A 16,696-nucleotide genomic window follows, 5' to 3' on the forward strand; every position below is an offset into this window, starting at 1 on the left:
GTCCTTGGCTGTGGGCTTGGGTGAGAAGGAACGTCTATTTGAATTCATCACGGACAAACTAATGAAACCATTACATACCTGCCCTTCCTAATACAACCGCACTTGACCCTATGCACTTAGAATTGGTGTAAGACCTTGAAACAAAACATGACAGTGTGTTTGTGTGTCTCTGTGTATGTGTGTGTGTGTGTGTGTGTGTGTGTGTGTGTGTGTGTGTGTGTGTGTGTGTGTGTGTGTGTGTGTGTGTGTGTGTGTGTGTGTGTGAGCGTGTATGTGTGTGTGTATGTGTGTGTTGAATGAATAGTGTGTTTCAAACCAATATGTAGCACCATTCATTTAGTGGAATAGAAACAGGATGGGATATGTTGGGTTAGAAGTGGAGGATTAGCTTCAGATTCTTTTTTTACTGCCCAGCAATTATTCTGCCATTAATGGATGAGTGGAGCATTTACCAAAATTGTCGAGGCACAGGAGCGGCGCTTATCATGGTGTCAGCAGCGTATTTGCTGTTTAATGGGGATAAGCATATTTAATTACACCCTAACACACCCCACCCCACCCCCACCCCAACCCCCAGTAAGCTGTGGCATGGCTGAGCACAGTGTGTGTTTGCATATCCAGGGGGATGTGGAAAATTACGCATAATGAACTCTTATTCCCTCTTAGCGGCCGTTGCATAATTAATACTTTGTTTGTACAAAAAAAAAAACCTGAAGGAGGAGAACAAGTGATAGAGAGAGAGAGCAAGAGAGAGATAGAAAGGGTGAGGAGGATAAAGATGGAGCGGAGGTGGGGGTGAGGGGGTCAGAGCCACTTGCCAGCTCTTCCAAAACCTCCCCGCCACCTACTCACTGGGGTCTGCACCAAGAAGCCGGGAGGAACTCACTCAAGACCCCCGCAAACTAACACACTCAACCGAAGTGAAAGGATCCAGGCGAGTGCTTGACTTGGCGCAGGGAAATTAAAACAACCCACGGGGACGTGACACTCAAATTACTTTTTTTTACATGAGTGTCCCACATAATTGCATATTTATTTCAAGCCCACGCTCAACACACACACACACACACACACAAAAAAATCTGAACGTTAATCGTATACAGTAAGGGGCTTTCGCAGATGGCGATATTAATCTGAGATTAGCTGGGGGAATGTGGTCAGTGATCAGTGCCATGAACACCCTGCTCGCTCGCTCTCCACCCAAAGCTGACAGGAATCACCCTCAGCAACTGATGAAGGTCATCGGAGCGCAAACAGCCGTGAATAAATCCTTCCAATAGTTCAACCGCTTTTTTTTTATTTTTGAACAGACGCAGGAGATGAGTCCTTAAAGAGAATTGCGCATGACTGCTTGGTAAGTATATGAAATGTGAAATCATCCCTAAAGGAACCGTTCTAAATGTCTGTCGCGCTTATTTTTTTCGTAGTACAAACTGATGTCTGAAATGGGAATACCGCCCGAGTCCATTTCAATGTGAATAAATATTACATGTGAAAAACAGTGAGTGTTTATCCCGCATTCGATGACTGATTCACTCTGGTCGACACAGACCGAACCTTCTCCATGAAGTGGTTTAGTGGGCATGAATTATGCAGAGTCTTCGGCGAAGGGCAGGCGATCTCTTACCTGTGGGGCGCCTGCTTGTGACCGGTACAGATGGCCGTCTGGTAGTCATGGCTGATGCACACCTTGTGGGGTGGGCAGCGCACCTTCAGGCAGGGGTCCTTAGTGACGTCCAAACCTGGAAAAGAACACAGCAAACTCAATGGTCATCAATGCTGACCAGTATCCCATTCAATACAATGCAATGGTTTATACACTGAAACCAGACGAGTTACAAAAGTGAGTGAAAGTAAATGCTTCGACAAAAACATCAAAAACCTTTTGTAACCATGCCTTCAACAAAGGCAGCAAAGGTCTTTTTTGCTATTTGCAATTTTGCAACACACTTAAAAAACACTACATTGTCTAGACATTTCGTTCAAGAATAAAACCTCTGGCAGTCGTTCGGAAAGACTTCTAATAAAATTGCAAAACATACCTGAAAATTGCAACACCCACACACACACATAAAAACACTTATACCCTAATTGAATACCAATCAGTCTGAGCCTAAGCACCACAAATAGACCTCAGGCAAGCCCACCTCTTCTGAGAGAACTTTGCAAACATGGGGGCAGCGAGGGCAAGAGGAAGAGGAAAAGGAAGAGGAAGATGGAGAGAGGAGGAAGAGGACGTGGACAATAACAAAGACAGGGGACTAGGCAATAGACAGAGACATATTTCTGATGCCATTAGGTCGTCTTCAACTTGTAATTGTTGCACATCATTGTAGTCCTACAATATTAGGTCTATGCTACTCAGTGAACAAATAAAAATGGTATAGTGCTGTGAAGTACACACAATTCAGTGTTGATGTTACTGTGTACAGAATGACAGTACAGTCTGTTAAAAAGAACCTAATCAATGACATCATGTTCTTGCATTTTCTACAGAATTGCCAGGCAACCTCCTGAGGCAGTAGATTGTGTTAGATTGTGTTCTATTGCCACTGCAGAGATACATTCAGACAAAGCGGTGTGTGACTTAGGCAGGTGCCCCCGTCTCCGGCCTTGTGTAGCATGTAGCTCTGACTGAATGTGTCTGGCCCACCTCACCCCCCACCCTCGTGTGAAAATGTGGACATTGAAGTCCTGCGTTTTGAGTTACACAACGTGGCACAATGAGTGCATTTGCTGTTACAGAGAGTCCCGGACTTTGATGCAGCCGCACAGCCTGTGCACAGCATGAGTTCATTTTCATTGATGAAGCTGGATTCAATCTAGCTCCAACCAGGCGTCAGGGCCAAAATGTTATAGGACAAAGAGCCTTTGTGAACGTCCCTGGTCAGCATGGGGGAAATATCACCATGTGTGCTGCCATCAGTCTGGAAAGAGTTCTCCATCACCATGCCAACTAGGTCCCTACAATACTGCACACATAATCACATTTCTGGATGCAATACGTATCGCAGTTGCACAGGACAGACCAGAGCAGCCTGGGTTTGTTGTCTTCTGGGATGCTGTTAGGGGTACACCGGGCTGCTCTTATCTGGAACTGGTTTACCAACCACAACAACTTTTGCCTCATTTCTCAAAGAAAATCTTTTCAGCTTGGTTTTTGGAAAGTGTTTTACTGTAATTATGTTTGTCTCCGTGAGTTTAAAGGATTTTATTGTATTGATTACTGTACTGAATGATTACTAGTTTTCTTTGTGGTTTTTTGGGGTTTTAAAAACCTGCAATGGCAAAAAAAAACAAGCTGTATGTATTTTTCCTGAAGCCTTTTTGTGTTCTTTGAAATGTGAGTAGATGTACTGTACTGTACCAATCTTTCAGAGAAGGCTGTATGAGAAAATATAATTTGTATACATAGTACTAAAGACAGCATTGTTTTGCTCAAAGCACATCAGTGTGTTGTTGCCACTTTGAAAGAGTAATTCAAATGTTGCATGTGTGTATCATTTTGTTGCAAAAATCCCATTTTGAAAAATTATCGTTTGGTTTTGAGTGCAGACTTTCATTTAGTCACCGAAGTGAGATGTTTATCTCCAAGTTTGGAGTGTGCATAGAGTTTCGACACAATGAGCCAAATTCCGTAATGAAAGAATGTGCTGTTCTCCGGCGAATTCGTCGGATGCCCACGCTTGGTTCAAGTTAGCTTGTTCAGGAATAACAGACTTGTAGAAGACAGCTTAGCGAAAAAATGTGTTTATTCAGCCAACACGAGCATGCACTAGGCACGTCTGCTGCTAACGGGTTGTTCTTCTTCTTCCTCTTCTCATACATTACAGAAATGTACAAGCATTTATAGTGTGGAAATAACAAGAGGTGTAAAGGGGAGGGGATGGGGGTGTCTGGAGGTCAAAGGGGAAGTCTAGGTTGACCGGGGCTATAGCCAGGTATGGCCTTTTGGCCTCAACCATCTTGTGGTGGTTGTAGACAAAAGCCAACTAATGTCTCTGGCTCCAAGACACACAAAAGCCAGGAACCAAGTCTGATGGCTCCTCAACATAGACAAAAGGTCAGGCGCCAAGCCTGATGGCCAGGCCCGGGGTGGGTAATCGGGAGAATCGGGAGAGTTCCCGGTGGGCCGCTTCACTTCTGGGCCGGTCGAGAATTGTATTTTTTGACATTTGTCACGTTAGTCCATCTTCTCTTAAAGTAGGCTACGCACGTTCCGCATTCTGACACCGCCGCCTCTGCATGGGTTGTACCATGCGAGGGAGTTCTCCCCTCCCAAATAGAGTTGGTTGGGTCAATAGCCCGTCTTTTCCAAAAAAAGTTTTCTCAGACTACCGATAGCTGGGCTGGCCCTACTGCAACGATACGCGTCAGGGAGGATGGATGGGAGGAAGAGGGGCTGAAAAAGCCAGGTTGAAAAAAAGAAAGGCATTAGAGGAGGATGCTTACCGATTTATTTTCAAGAGGACAAACACAAGTGGCAACTGGTAAAGAAAGACATAGGCCTAATGATTAGCAACGTAACTATTAGGCTAACGTTGTAGTGTTGGTTAATATCGTTGTAGCGTTGTCAACCTATTTGCAAGCAAAATATTACCAGAGATGGAGCTTGAAAGCAGGACCTGTTCCTCCTGCAAAAACTGTGCCATTTGTGTCCATTTAATACTCTCACAGTACAACCTCCTCACAGATGCTTATCATGTCATTGGGTTAGCATATAAGTTTCTGTTGACTTTGTCCATCACACAGGTTGCATGTGAGAGAAGCTTCTCAACCTTAAAATTTGTGAAGAATAGGCTAGGCTACGAAGCTCATTGAGTCAGGAAAACTTGGAGGCTTCATGTTAATGTGCACAGAGAAGGAAATCCTCATCAACGACACAGTTATAGATAAAGTGGCTGAAACCAGTGCACTTGTTAGGCGGTTACTGATGCTGTAGATGCTGTTGGTGCTATTCGCAATGTATGTAACTGTATACTGTACTGTGAGTTGAACTGTAAACATTAGTTCAATATGCCTCTTTGTTGAAGAGTGGGATACGTTTCAAATGCTTTATTTAGTTATTTCTGCTTTTGTTAATTTATCAACCTATCCTTGTGGAATAGTGGAACTTCTCAGTTTAAGTGGATTATTATTTAACCTTTACATTATTTTTTGAACCATGTTATTAATAAATCTGCCATCTGCAATCTGCCATCTCTACAGGACCTGTTCGCCTCTAGGACCCTGAGGCGGGCAGGTAAGATTGTGGCCGATCCCTCACACCCGGGTCACAACCTCTTCGATGTCCTTCCCTCCGGCAGGAGGCTGCGGTCCATCAGGACCAAAACCTCACGCCACAAAACCAGCTTCTTCCCGGCTGCCGTTGGCCTTAGTAACAAGGCCACTTGACGTGGACTCTCATCCCGCCCCCACACCTCAAGCCTGTGTTATGTTAACACACACTACATTGCACACTGCACATTGCACATCCACTTTTGCACTCCTGCCCTGCTTTTTGTATTGAATTGTAGTACTTATTGTGTTTGTGTAGTACTTACTGTGTTTTTATGTTTTATGTTATGTGTAGTACTTACTGTGTTTGTATGTTTTTATGTTTACTGTATGCACCTATACATCAGAACAAATTCCAGGTGGGTGTAAACCTACTTGGCAATAAATACTATTCTGATTCTGATTCTGATTCTGATAAAAAGAAAACTACAGGATAGTACGAGCTGAACTGTTGCTTCATTTATCCTATTTCCACTATCATGGAAAAAGTGGGCCGGTCTTGGGCCTGAAATTCCCGGGCTGAAAAGTGGCCCCACTCCGTCCCTGCTGATGGCTGTGGCCTTGTGCTATGCAAACTAACTTGCGGGGGTTTGTTGAGATGTAGTTATGTTATGTGACGTTATGAAAACACCTTTATCTAACAGTAACAATAGTTTCAGCAATCGTAACCGTAAAAGACATATTCAAAAGGGTTCATGCTGGAGCCATTTGAATGAGTGTTTGCAGGAAGATTAACTTCATGTGCAATGAAAGATATTTGGTATGATGACCTTCAGCTAGTTAGAAAGACTGGTGTGGACTATGAATATAAAGGTTTTGAAGGCAACTGTACTCTGGATATTCAGATACTGTAACTAATGAGCAGGTCTATGGCACTAGAAAACAAAGCCTCCTCGCTGGTTGGTTTTAGAGAGATATTCATGTAAGAATAATGTTTGGCAGTAACACAAAGTTGTTGAATAATATAAATGTTTAATCTAAATGTAAATGTTAAATATAAATGTAAATGTTAAATGTAAATGTTAAATATAAACGTAAATGTTCAATGTTATATATAAATGTTAAATGTAAATGTTAAATGTAAATGCTAAATGTAAATGTTAAATGTAAATGTTAAATGTAAATGTAAATGTAAATGTAAATGTTAAATGTTAAATGTTCAGTCTACATGTCAGATTTGAAGACTGAACCTTACAATATTTACGGTAATTGGCTTTCATAGTTTCACGTCACGTCAGAATTACCAGCTTGCGGGCAAGAAATACACTCCACAGCTGTCTACCACTGGAATTTATACAGGAACTGACCATCTTTCATTCAAGATTATTTAATATATCCGCTTTAAAATTGTCTGACATAGGTAGTAAAATGCCAGACAGTTGTTGCTCGGTTGGCTGTTCAAATCGGCGAGGAGACAAGCCCGGCTGTTTCCAGCTGATTGTAGACGTCTTCTAGGTCAACTTTTCTCAGGCGGGCAGTAAAGTAGCCTTATTTTTGGAGCTTGCAATAAAAGCAGTAACCCTGTTGTGGTCGCCTCATTTATCAGAATAACTACCTAAAACGGGAATAGATCAAGAAATAAAGTCAAGAAACAAAGCATCAACACGATTAAAATTGGATTACCCGGTTTCTGCTCTGAGATTGCGACAAGTACCTAAGCAAGTAGGCTAGGCTACTGTATTTTGTCATCCAACTGGTAATACTACAATGCCAGTAGAAAATACTTAGGAAGATAATTTCAGTTGTCATTCGCCAGACCAGGTGGTTGTACTTGTGTTAACCAGGAAATTGTGTCAAATGATAAAGAACAGTGTTGGGTAGGCTAAAGGCTGCTAGCTAACAGCATGTAGCTCGCTAGCTGGTAGCTAGCTATTAAATGGCAATCATCTTTGCTCTGATAATGAAGATGTTTATTAGTTTTCACCTTCCAGACGACATCGTTATGAACCCATTCCCTTCTGAAAATTAAATTACTATCTGTGCTTTTGGTAGGCTTTCAGTTTTTGAGGTCTGTAGGGGGACGGATTTTCTATTAGATAGATGTAAATATCTCCAAACTGGAGCTCAGGCAGGGACTTCTACGACGTTATAGAAATACAAATATCAGCGGGTGCAGTAAAGGGATCACAGGTTCCCAAAATGTAATTTTTTTCTAGATATCTCTGTCTGGCTATTGTGGTATGATCTGTGTTTGATGGCGATCGTAATTGAGTAGGCAGCACTGCTCGACGATGTCCACTGTTGGTCGACATCTTCGCTTTTGCCCGCAAGGTATCCCTTGTAGTGTGACTGAAAGCTATGAATTACCGTAAATATTGTAATGTTCTGTCGTCAAGTCTGACATGTAGACTCTACATTTACATTTACATTTAACATTTACATTTACATTTACATTTACATTTAACATTTACATTTAGCATTTGATATTTGTATTTACATTTAACATTTACATTTAACACTTATATTTAACATTTATATATAACATCGAACATTTACGTTTATATTTAACATTTACATTTACATTTAACATTTACATTTATATTTAACATTTACATTTAACATTAACATTTAGATGAAAGATTTATATTATTTAACAACTTTGTGTTACTGCCAAAAATGATCCTTGGAAAAGTTATCGCATGAATTTACATGAATTTATCTCTAAATGCTTGAAAAAGTGACATTTGAATATTGTCATGCTTTTTTTTCATATGATAATGTACCAAAACTGTACCAAAACTGAGCAGGATTTTCGAACGTGCAACATTTTAAAAAACGGCGCCCCATAGCTCTCAAGAGAAACTGTAAGAGAAGAAAATGACTGCGGGCTGCACAATCAAATTCCATATGAAGAACAGGTGACTGGGGGAAGTCTATGAAAGAGAGAGAGAGAGAGAGAGAGAGAGAGAGAGGGATAGAGCGAAAGAAAGTTGTGGTGCAGGGCTGCTAACAATAAAAAAACAGCAGACATGGGAGGAACTACTAAAGAAAAGAACATTTATCATAGTAAGACAGTATACCCATACACACATACACACACACACACAAACAGAGGCATTTTGAGGAATAGAACCCTTTTTCACCCTAAAGTGAAAACCATTCCTGTCAGAGCCAGAGGCTGTGATTCAGTGGAAGGGAAGAAAAGAAAGAGTTAGAGAGAGATGGAAAGAGAGAGAGAGAGTTAGGGATAGAAAGAGAGAGTTAGAGAGAGATAGAAAGAGAGAGAGTTAGAGAGTCAGGGAGAGATGATGATATGTGGGAATCGCTGTCTTGTGCATTTTTTTGGTGCCTTCTCTTTCAGCTCAGTTGATTTTTTTTTACCTTTTTGCTTTGCTTTGTTTGCAGCCAGGGGTTGAAGAGCAGGCGATGATTTAGGGAGCGTGAGCAGAGATCGACACGGCAACAGCCAAAGCCATTTGACTGAGTCAGACCAGATTAAACGCACCCCGAGTGCTTTGTGTTGGCACACTGCCATAACCTGGCACTGCAGAATCGCTCACCTACAGTACCACACCAGGCCCTCTCTACAACCCCTCTAGAATCACACTCTTGTACAGTCGCTTACTCACATACACATTCACACACAATACACACACACACATATACACACACAATATATATGTTATAACTCACACATGGCAGTATACGCACATGCACAAAGGTGCACAAATGCACGAAAATGTCAGACACAGATGAAAGTGCAGGACGCACGCACGCACGCATGCATGCACGCACGCACACACACACACACGCATGCACGCACGCATGCACGCACATTCTCTCTCTCTCTCTCTCAAACACACACAGATCAAAATGCTCCTCTCCAGCAGCCATCATTTTAGCTGCCCTTCCCCCTTCCTCCTCCTCCAGGCTACGTCGTAATATCCGTGGCGATGGGGACATTTAGAGTGGAGAGGCGCAGGTGGCTTTCTCTTGAGGTGACAGAGATCAGAGTCTCAACAGATGCTGAGAGAATTCAATCAGGTCTCCACGATCGCCGTGCAAAACACACACACACACACACACACACTGCCTGAAAGGATACTGGTGAGCAGTTACTCCGATAATGTTACGCCAGAAGTGTGTGTGTGCACAAACACTGCACACTTCATTGTAATGAGTTGAATTTTATAAGTCCTCACAGGAGAGAGAAAGTGTGTGTGAGAGAAAGTGTGTGTTTGTGTGTGTATGTGTGTGTGAGAGAGGGAGAGAGAGAGAGAAAAAGAGAGAGGGAGAGTGTTTATGTGTGTGTATGTGCGTTTGTGTGTGTGTGGGAGAGAGCATTTGAATATAGGTTTCTCCCTATAAAAGTGCTATAGATTCATGACATTTCATAACAAACTGCTTGTCTCCACATTCCCTCCCCTCTAACTCCTCGTCCTCCTCTTTCTCTCATCTTCTGCTCTCCTCTCTTCTTCTCCTTTGCCTCCTCCTCCTCCTCCTCCTCCCTCTGCTATGCCCTGACCTTCACTGTCCCTCTCCACTGGGCTCTGGCTGGGCAGAGGAAGACAAGCCCGTGCTGTGCCAGCCTGCTGTTGCCCTGGACCACCGCCATGCCAACTGGCATCTCACTGGCATGACGATGCACATTAGAGTGGTTCATAAGCCATGTGCATGTCCACACACACACACACACACACACACACACACACACACACACAAACAAACACGCACATGTTCCTGCATGTGTAAACACATAATCGAGACACACTATTGGGCACACATATACAACTAACATACACATCATTTAGCGATATCTCACATCACAGTGGTGCATAAGAAATACACACATACACACACACCAATAGGGCACACTCATAGAACTAACACACATTATTAAGAGATACCTCCAACAGGAAGTGGTGAATGAATATAAATCTATACCAGCACACACAGGCGCAAACTTACATAGGCAAACCATTTGTTTTCTCAGACTCACCAGGGCTCATGGCTCTACTGCTAATGCTAATGGATGTGTGCAGTGGGTTCTTACGTGCAACAAAGAAGGGCATCGCGTAAAGGTATTTTGATTACTAGCGCACATTCATTTGGTCATTTCACAACATGCACACAGACCTATGCGCCTTCACAAACGGACCGACACCTCATTTGAGTGTGTCGGGTCAAAAAGGAGTGAAATGGGAATTGTTTTGCCGAAGGCATTTTGAGGAAGCCCTGCCTCCTAGGACCCTAATGCGCAACTAAAAATGAGAGAAGTCATATTTTTTTTTACTGACTCAGTTCAGTCTTCTGATCCACACGTTCTCCCAGTTACCGTTCTAAAAGTGGCCTCTTAGTATAGTGCCAATGAATATAGGCCTAAAGTGAGAAGGAGCAATTTCTCTGTTTACAAATGGGATAATTCCATAAATATGTTTCATTTTCACTGTTCATTAAATGACATTTCAACTTATCTGTCTGTCCAAATGCAGTAATGTTGCCTGAATTAGTTGCACCAACCACATCATATAAAATACAACTAGAGTTGTTGTAATAGTGATAGTGTCGTACAAGAATCGCCATCATCACATAGGGAGCCTAAAGTGTGTGAGAGTGACCGTCATCATTTTGTATGCGGTGGATTTGCATTTTTTTTAGGAAGTTCTGTTTTCTGAACAAAAAAGGAATTAGAGAGAATGAATTAGGCGCCAGAGAAACTGTTGGATGTGAGTAAAGAGTTGTTTGTAACCATGGATACCACTATAGAGTCCCAGATGTTGCTTGAGGCAAGCAACACAATGTAGTTAATCTTTTTTCTACTTTACCGTAGGCTATTCGTAGTATCATCTTTATTTTAATGAGACAAGACAAGTTAGTTATAAAAGACCGACTGATAACTACATTTTAACCCACCCAATGGTTGCCCTAGGTTTTCTATTCTTATTTTCACAGATTTTGTGAAAACCCATTCATTTTTCCCATAGGGATTTTTTCAATGGAACCAGGAAGTGTTAACATGTTAACACTAAAAACTACAAATTTCCGGTCGACTTCCTCTATAGTATTAATTATCCAATGTCTACATGACAGAAACACAGAAAACCTCGTCAGATGCTCAGTCTTCTTAAACAAGTCATCTTATTAGCCTATACTGTATGTTCTGTATAAAAAGTTATTGCAATTTTAGAATACAACCTTATTACTACAGAGAGATGAGCCAATGATAAATAATACATTTATACATTTGATATTTGATTTGATATATGATGATACAAATGATACATTTCCTTCCCTGTCATTGACTATTTTCCGTCACACACCTCTCTGTCTTATGGCTTGCTGGTCACCTGGATTGATTTGAACTTGGAAGCGCAAAAAGGGAATTAATCAACATAGAAGCTGATACAACTCGTTTTGATAGTTTTCAAAATGTCCTAATTCTATTTAAATCTTTGAATGGTTTATTCACCTTTTGGGATTATCGACTTCACTTGGGCTATAGAATATTACCTGCGTTTCATGGCCGTCTTTGCTGCCTCCTGAAAAGGATTAAATTATCACTAATCACCCCATTTAAATAATTCCTGTTCAAGGTATCAATGTTCTTCTCTCGCTCTTCTGTTGAAGTGTGGCTGGGAATGTTTTGCCAATTAAACCGTGAGTACTTCATTATTTTGCAAGAAAATGCTTTTAAGTTGCCCTTTCAAATTAGGGCCCATAATCTTTCAATATTGTGAAAGAATAAAGACACATACTACCTAATTCTCAGACATACTGAAGCTTGGGTGAAAACATGCACAGAAAAAAAACTGTGGGACTTCAAAGGAAAAGGGTGGAATCCTGAGGACAGTATGCACACACGAGCACAACATGTACACACAGAAAACAACACACAGCCGCACAAACAAGCCCAATCTGGTTTTCCCCAACAAAACATTAAAGAAATGGAGACATCAAAGCCCTAACAAAGTGTCTCATTTAACATCTCCCTGGAAAACATTCATTAGTGCGGTTTTCATCACACAACACGCAGAGTCGACCGAGTTTGTGCTCCGGGAGCTAACTGTCCGGGGTCACCCTCCATCCAACACTCAGAACTCTCTCTCTCTCTCTCTCTCTCTCTCTCTCTCTCTCTGTGACCACAAGCTCTTTCAAACAGGATGCTTCCACGGTCAGTTCTATCTGACAACGATACTCTTCCCATGAATCTGTTCATTCCTTACACTCGTGCATTCATGCACTTGTTCGTGTTCCTCTCTCATTTTGAATGCAGTGAATGGAGCCATACACTGTAACACTATTAGGCGGGTGACAGACAGGGTCTCCTGTAAAGTAAAATGTGTGGGTGGAATATGTGGTTGTTAATGGCTGTGTACACTTGGGCAGCAAGACTTTTGAGCCTCCAATGGTGCATATATTGTGTTAGTGCTGCACTTGGAAAGGGCTCTGCAGAGAGGTATTAATGGCTCAGACGGTTTTCATAAGCAAAAAGAACAGCCTTTTCTGAAAAATGTCTGGGCATGTATTAAGAAGTGCAGCTGTCCTTGCACCAGGTGCCAAATATGGTTATGCAGGGCTATTTTTGCATTGAGGATGAGAACTATCTGCAAAGGCAGATATGTGAGTGAGGTGGGAGGTGGAACTGGAGGAACCTTTTGCAGAAGTTCAAGGCACTATCTGACAGGACAAGCCTGTTTTTTTTCCATCATCATGCCATCTCTGTCTCGCTTCTTCTTGCACTCCCCCCCCCCCATCTCTCTCCCCCCTGTACCCCCATCCCATTTATCCATCCGTCTATCGCATGGCAAATTGAAAGAAATCCCTCCATTTTGCACAACCTGATGGGATACGTGTCTGCCTTATCTGTGAGGTGCTGCCCTTGGTACCTGTTTCATATAGGTGGAGAATAGGAGGGAAAGAGAGAGAGAAAGAAAGAGAGGGAGAGAGAGAGAGGGAGAGAGAGTAAGAAATAGAGAGAGACAAGAAAGAAACAGAGAGAATTTGATATTTTCTCATGGACAGATCTTTGCCTGAGGTGACATGTAGGGCTGTAGAGATGGTTGGATGGAGAAAGTGGGGGTGGAGGGAGAGAGGGAGAGAGGGAGAGAGGGAGGTGAAGGAGAGGAGAGGACAGCAGACGGTCTGACAGCACTCAGCATGCTGCGGGAAGGACCTCACTCACCTCTAATGTTGCCCACTCATACATATGCGCATATGCAGATTTCTGAACCCTCACACACACACACTCACACCAATACAACAACACACACACAGATTCTCATAGACAGAGCCACATGCAGGATGATCACACGTACGCATGCACACACACACACACACACACACACACATACACACACACACACACACACACACACACACACACACAAACACAAACACCTACACACACACACACACACACACACACACACACACACACACACACACACACCTACACACAAACACACACACCTACACACAAACACCTACACACACACACAACCCAACTGATGCAACAGGCCTTCAGATGTGAGCTTACAGGGCAAGGATCCAGTCCTTTCACGCAATTTACGAGGCAGAACCGGAGCCCATTCTACTGTGCCTTCTCAGAGGAAGCCTCGTGGCGCTGTAAATCAGGGGGACTGGAGAGTTCTCCCTGGCACCGTGAGCCGGAGGAGCGTGGAGACGCTAATCGAGAGTCAGCCAGTGTGGAGAATGCCTCTTTAACTCGGCGCGCACAAAAAAACTCACAGCAGCCTTTTGATGTTGTTACTTCAGTCTGAAAAAGTAGTTATGGAGGGGATGCTGGACCCCAAAAAAGAATTCTTGCCATGGGTGATTGTGTGTGTGTCTCTCTCTCTCTCTGTGTGTGTGTGTGTGTGTGTGTGTGTGTGTGTGTGTGTGTGTGTGTGTGTGTGTGTTGTGTGTGTGTGTGTGTGTGTGTGTGTGTGTGTGTGTGTGTGTGTGCTTATTTTGAAGTTGTTGTTTTGGTGTGTGTTGGTGCATGTGCATGTGTGTATGTAAGACACTGGGAGAGAGGAGAGGGAGGAATAAAGAGAGAGAGAGAGAGAAAATGTGATAGAGAGAAAGAGAGAGAGGGAGAGGGGGGAAAGACAGAAAAAGAGAGGTAGAGAGAGATATAGAGAAAGAGGGAGAAAGAGAGATGGACAGAGAAGGGAAGAGAGAGAAGGAGAGAGAGTGTGTGTGTACGTGTGTGACTGTTTTTCCTTGGCTCTCTACACAAAGGATACCACAGGTCTTTAAATGGATTACAAGATGTAGAACCCAAACAGCCAGCCAGAGTGAGTTCATGTGTGTTTCTCAGGAGAAATCTCATTACTGCTCTCAGTCTCTCACAAACACACAGCCATATGCATACAAAACATATACACAAATTACGTGTCTTTCTCTCTCTCACACACACACACACACACACTCACACACACACACACACACACACACACACACACACACACTCACTCACGCTCACTCTCTGGATGGATTGAAGAATCTGTCACGCATCTTTAAATCACTGCAGCGGTCTGGAGAATTGTGGGTTTACTTTGAGAGTGGGTGACTTGGGAGGAATTCTCTGCAGATTTTCAAATTGGTATAAACACAAACACACACACGCACAAATACACACACAAACACACAGAGACACAAACACAAACACACACAGGAAGGGCATACGAAGGGCATAAGAGAGCGATCGAGAGACAGGTGACAGACAAAGTGTGCACATCATATACAGTATATCTACATTACAGAATGTAGCATTAACAGTCTGTGTCGGAAGAGCACAACTGCAGTAGCAGTCACTAGAAGATGAAAGAGGAGAGGGGGATGAATGGGGAATGAAGGGATGGAGAGAGAGAGAAAGGGATGGAAAGAGACGCTTTGCTCTCTGCATGCTTCAATCCTAGGCTTGAGTGAGCAGTCTGCTCTGCTTAACCAGCCAATCAATTGCAATGAAGAAACAGAGAGAGGAGAAGTGCCCTACTGACACACACACACACACACGCACACTCACAAGCACACGCACACACACACGCACACGCACACGCACACGCACACGCACACGCACACGCACACGCACACTCACAAGCACACGCACACGCGCACACGCACACTCACAAGCACACGCACACACACACACACACACACACACACACACACATACACACACACACACACACTCAAAAGCACACACTACACACACACACACATGCTGCACATGTAGATGGGGACATGCAAACACACACACGTGCATAATCATCCACACACACACACACACACACACACACACACACACACACACACACACACACACACACACAGCGAGGAAGACAAACACATATTTCACAAGCTGTTAGATTTAGTCTCAGGTTTGGATTAAGGTCTGAGAGATGTCTCTCCTTCTCTCACCTCTTCAATAGCACACTACCTTCAGAGCCTCTACCTTCCTCATCATAAACCATGTTTCCCTTTTCACTGTTCCATCCATCCCTTCATCCATCTCATGTCTCCCTTTACTTTCCTCTCTCTCTTTCTCTCATCCATCTCTCATCTTAAGCCATTTTCCTGCTTCTCAGATTTTTCCAGTCTGCTCATTTTTCCAATATCTTCTGTTTGTCCTCTATACTCAAATCTGATGTGTTTTCTCTCTCTCTCTCTCTCTCTCTCTCTCTCTCTCTCGCTCTGTGTGTGTGTGTGTGTGTGTGTGTTTGTGTGTGTGTTTGTGTACCAGTGTTGGCAGAGGAGTTGTGGAGACTCTCTATTGCAGCAATGTAATGAATAATCAGAGAATTCATTTCAGACACAAAAAAAATCTCTGCACTCGTTTATTTTGTAGACAGAGCCTCGTTTATCACACCCCTCCTGATAATGTCACTATGGCAACACCAAGGCCTTGGCTCCATCGAAGGCAAAAATGTGAGTTATTATTTTTTAGTGCGAAATTAAGAGTACACAACCGTGACTGAAAGGCAAAATGAGACAGAAGAGAGCAAGATAAAGCAGTAGAGACAGAATGAGGGAGAAAGAGAGAGAGAGAGAGAGAGAGAGAGAGAGAGAGAGAGAGAGAGAGAGATGGAATGCTAAAAGAATGCCTGACTCTCAGAAAGACTCCTTCATTTACCATTTTAACCGAAAAACAACTTCTAAATCAAACTGAGAATGTTGAAAATGCTAGAACCCTCTGTAAGACTCTACGGTGTGGGTCAACTGTTTACAGAACATTCAGAACAAGGTAACCTTGTCCAACTGGGTTGACATTGGAAAAATGTACTAAGGGTATTAATTATTGTATGGCATTGCAAGATGATTTCTTTGTCAAGTTTGGTTTCATTTGAATGGTCTGAGTGCGAGTGGTGCAGTGGTGTCAGTCCTGCAGCAGCATAGATGAGCCTCTATAAAGCTCTCAGAGACACAGGACCCCTGATCCCCTGCAGGCTGCACCCCTATGTAAGGAAGAACCCCT

The 16,696-nt window shown here is 42.9% G+C and overlaps 1 protein-coding gene across 3 annotated transcripts in view; it reads right to left on the bottom strand.

The window, feature by feature from the left end:
• The window catches only part of spock1 (SPARC (osteonectin), cwcv and kazal like domains proteoglycan 1), a 204,303-nt gene that overhangs the window by 56,877 nt on the left and 130,730 nt on the right, over nucleotides 1–16,696 (bottom strand). For all 3 annotated transcript variants that reach the window (XM_031587173.2, XM_031587174.2, XM_031587172.2), the window contains one exon: nucleotides 1,628–1,742. In XM_031587173.2, the coding sequence (XP_031443033.1) occupies nucleotides 1,628–1,742 (115 nt within the window). The remainder of the gene's footprint in view (nucleotides 1–1,627; nucleotides 1,743–16,696) is intronic.

The sequence above is a fragment of the Clupea harengus genome, chromosome 20 (assembly GCF_900700415.2).
Source record: "Clupea harengus chromosome 20, Ch_v2.0.2, whole genome shotgun sequence".
Classification (NCBI taxonomy): domain Eukaryota; kingdom Metazoa; phylum Chordata; class Actinopteri; order Clupeiformes; family Clupeidae; genus Clupea; species Clupea harengus.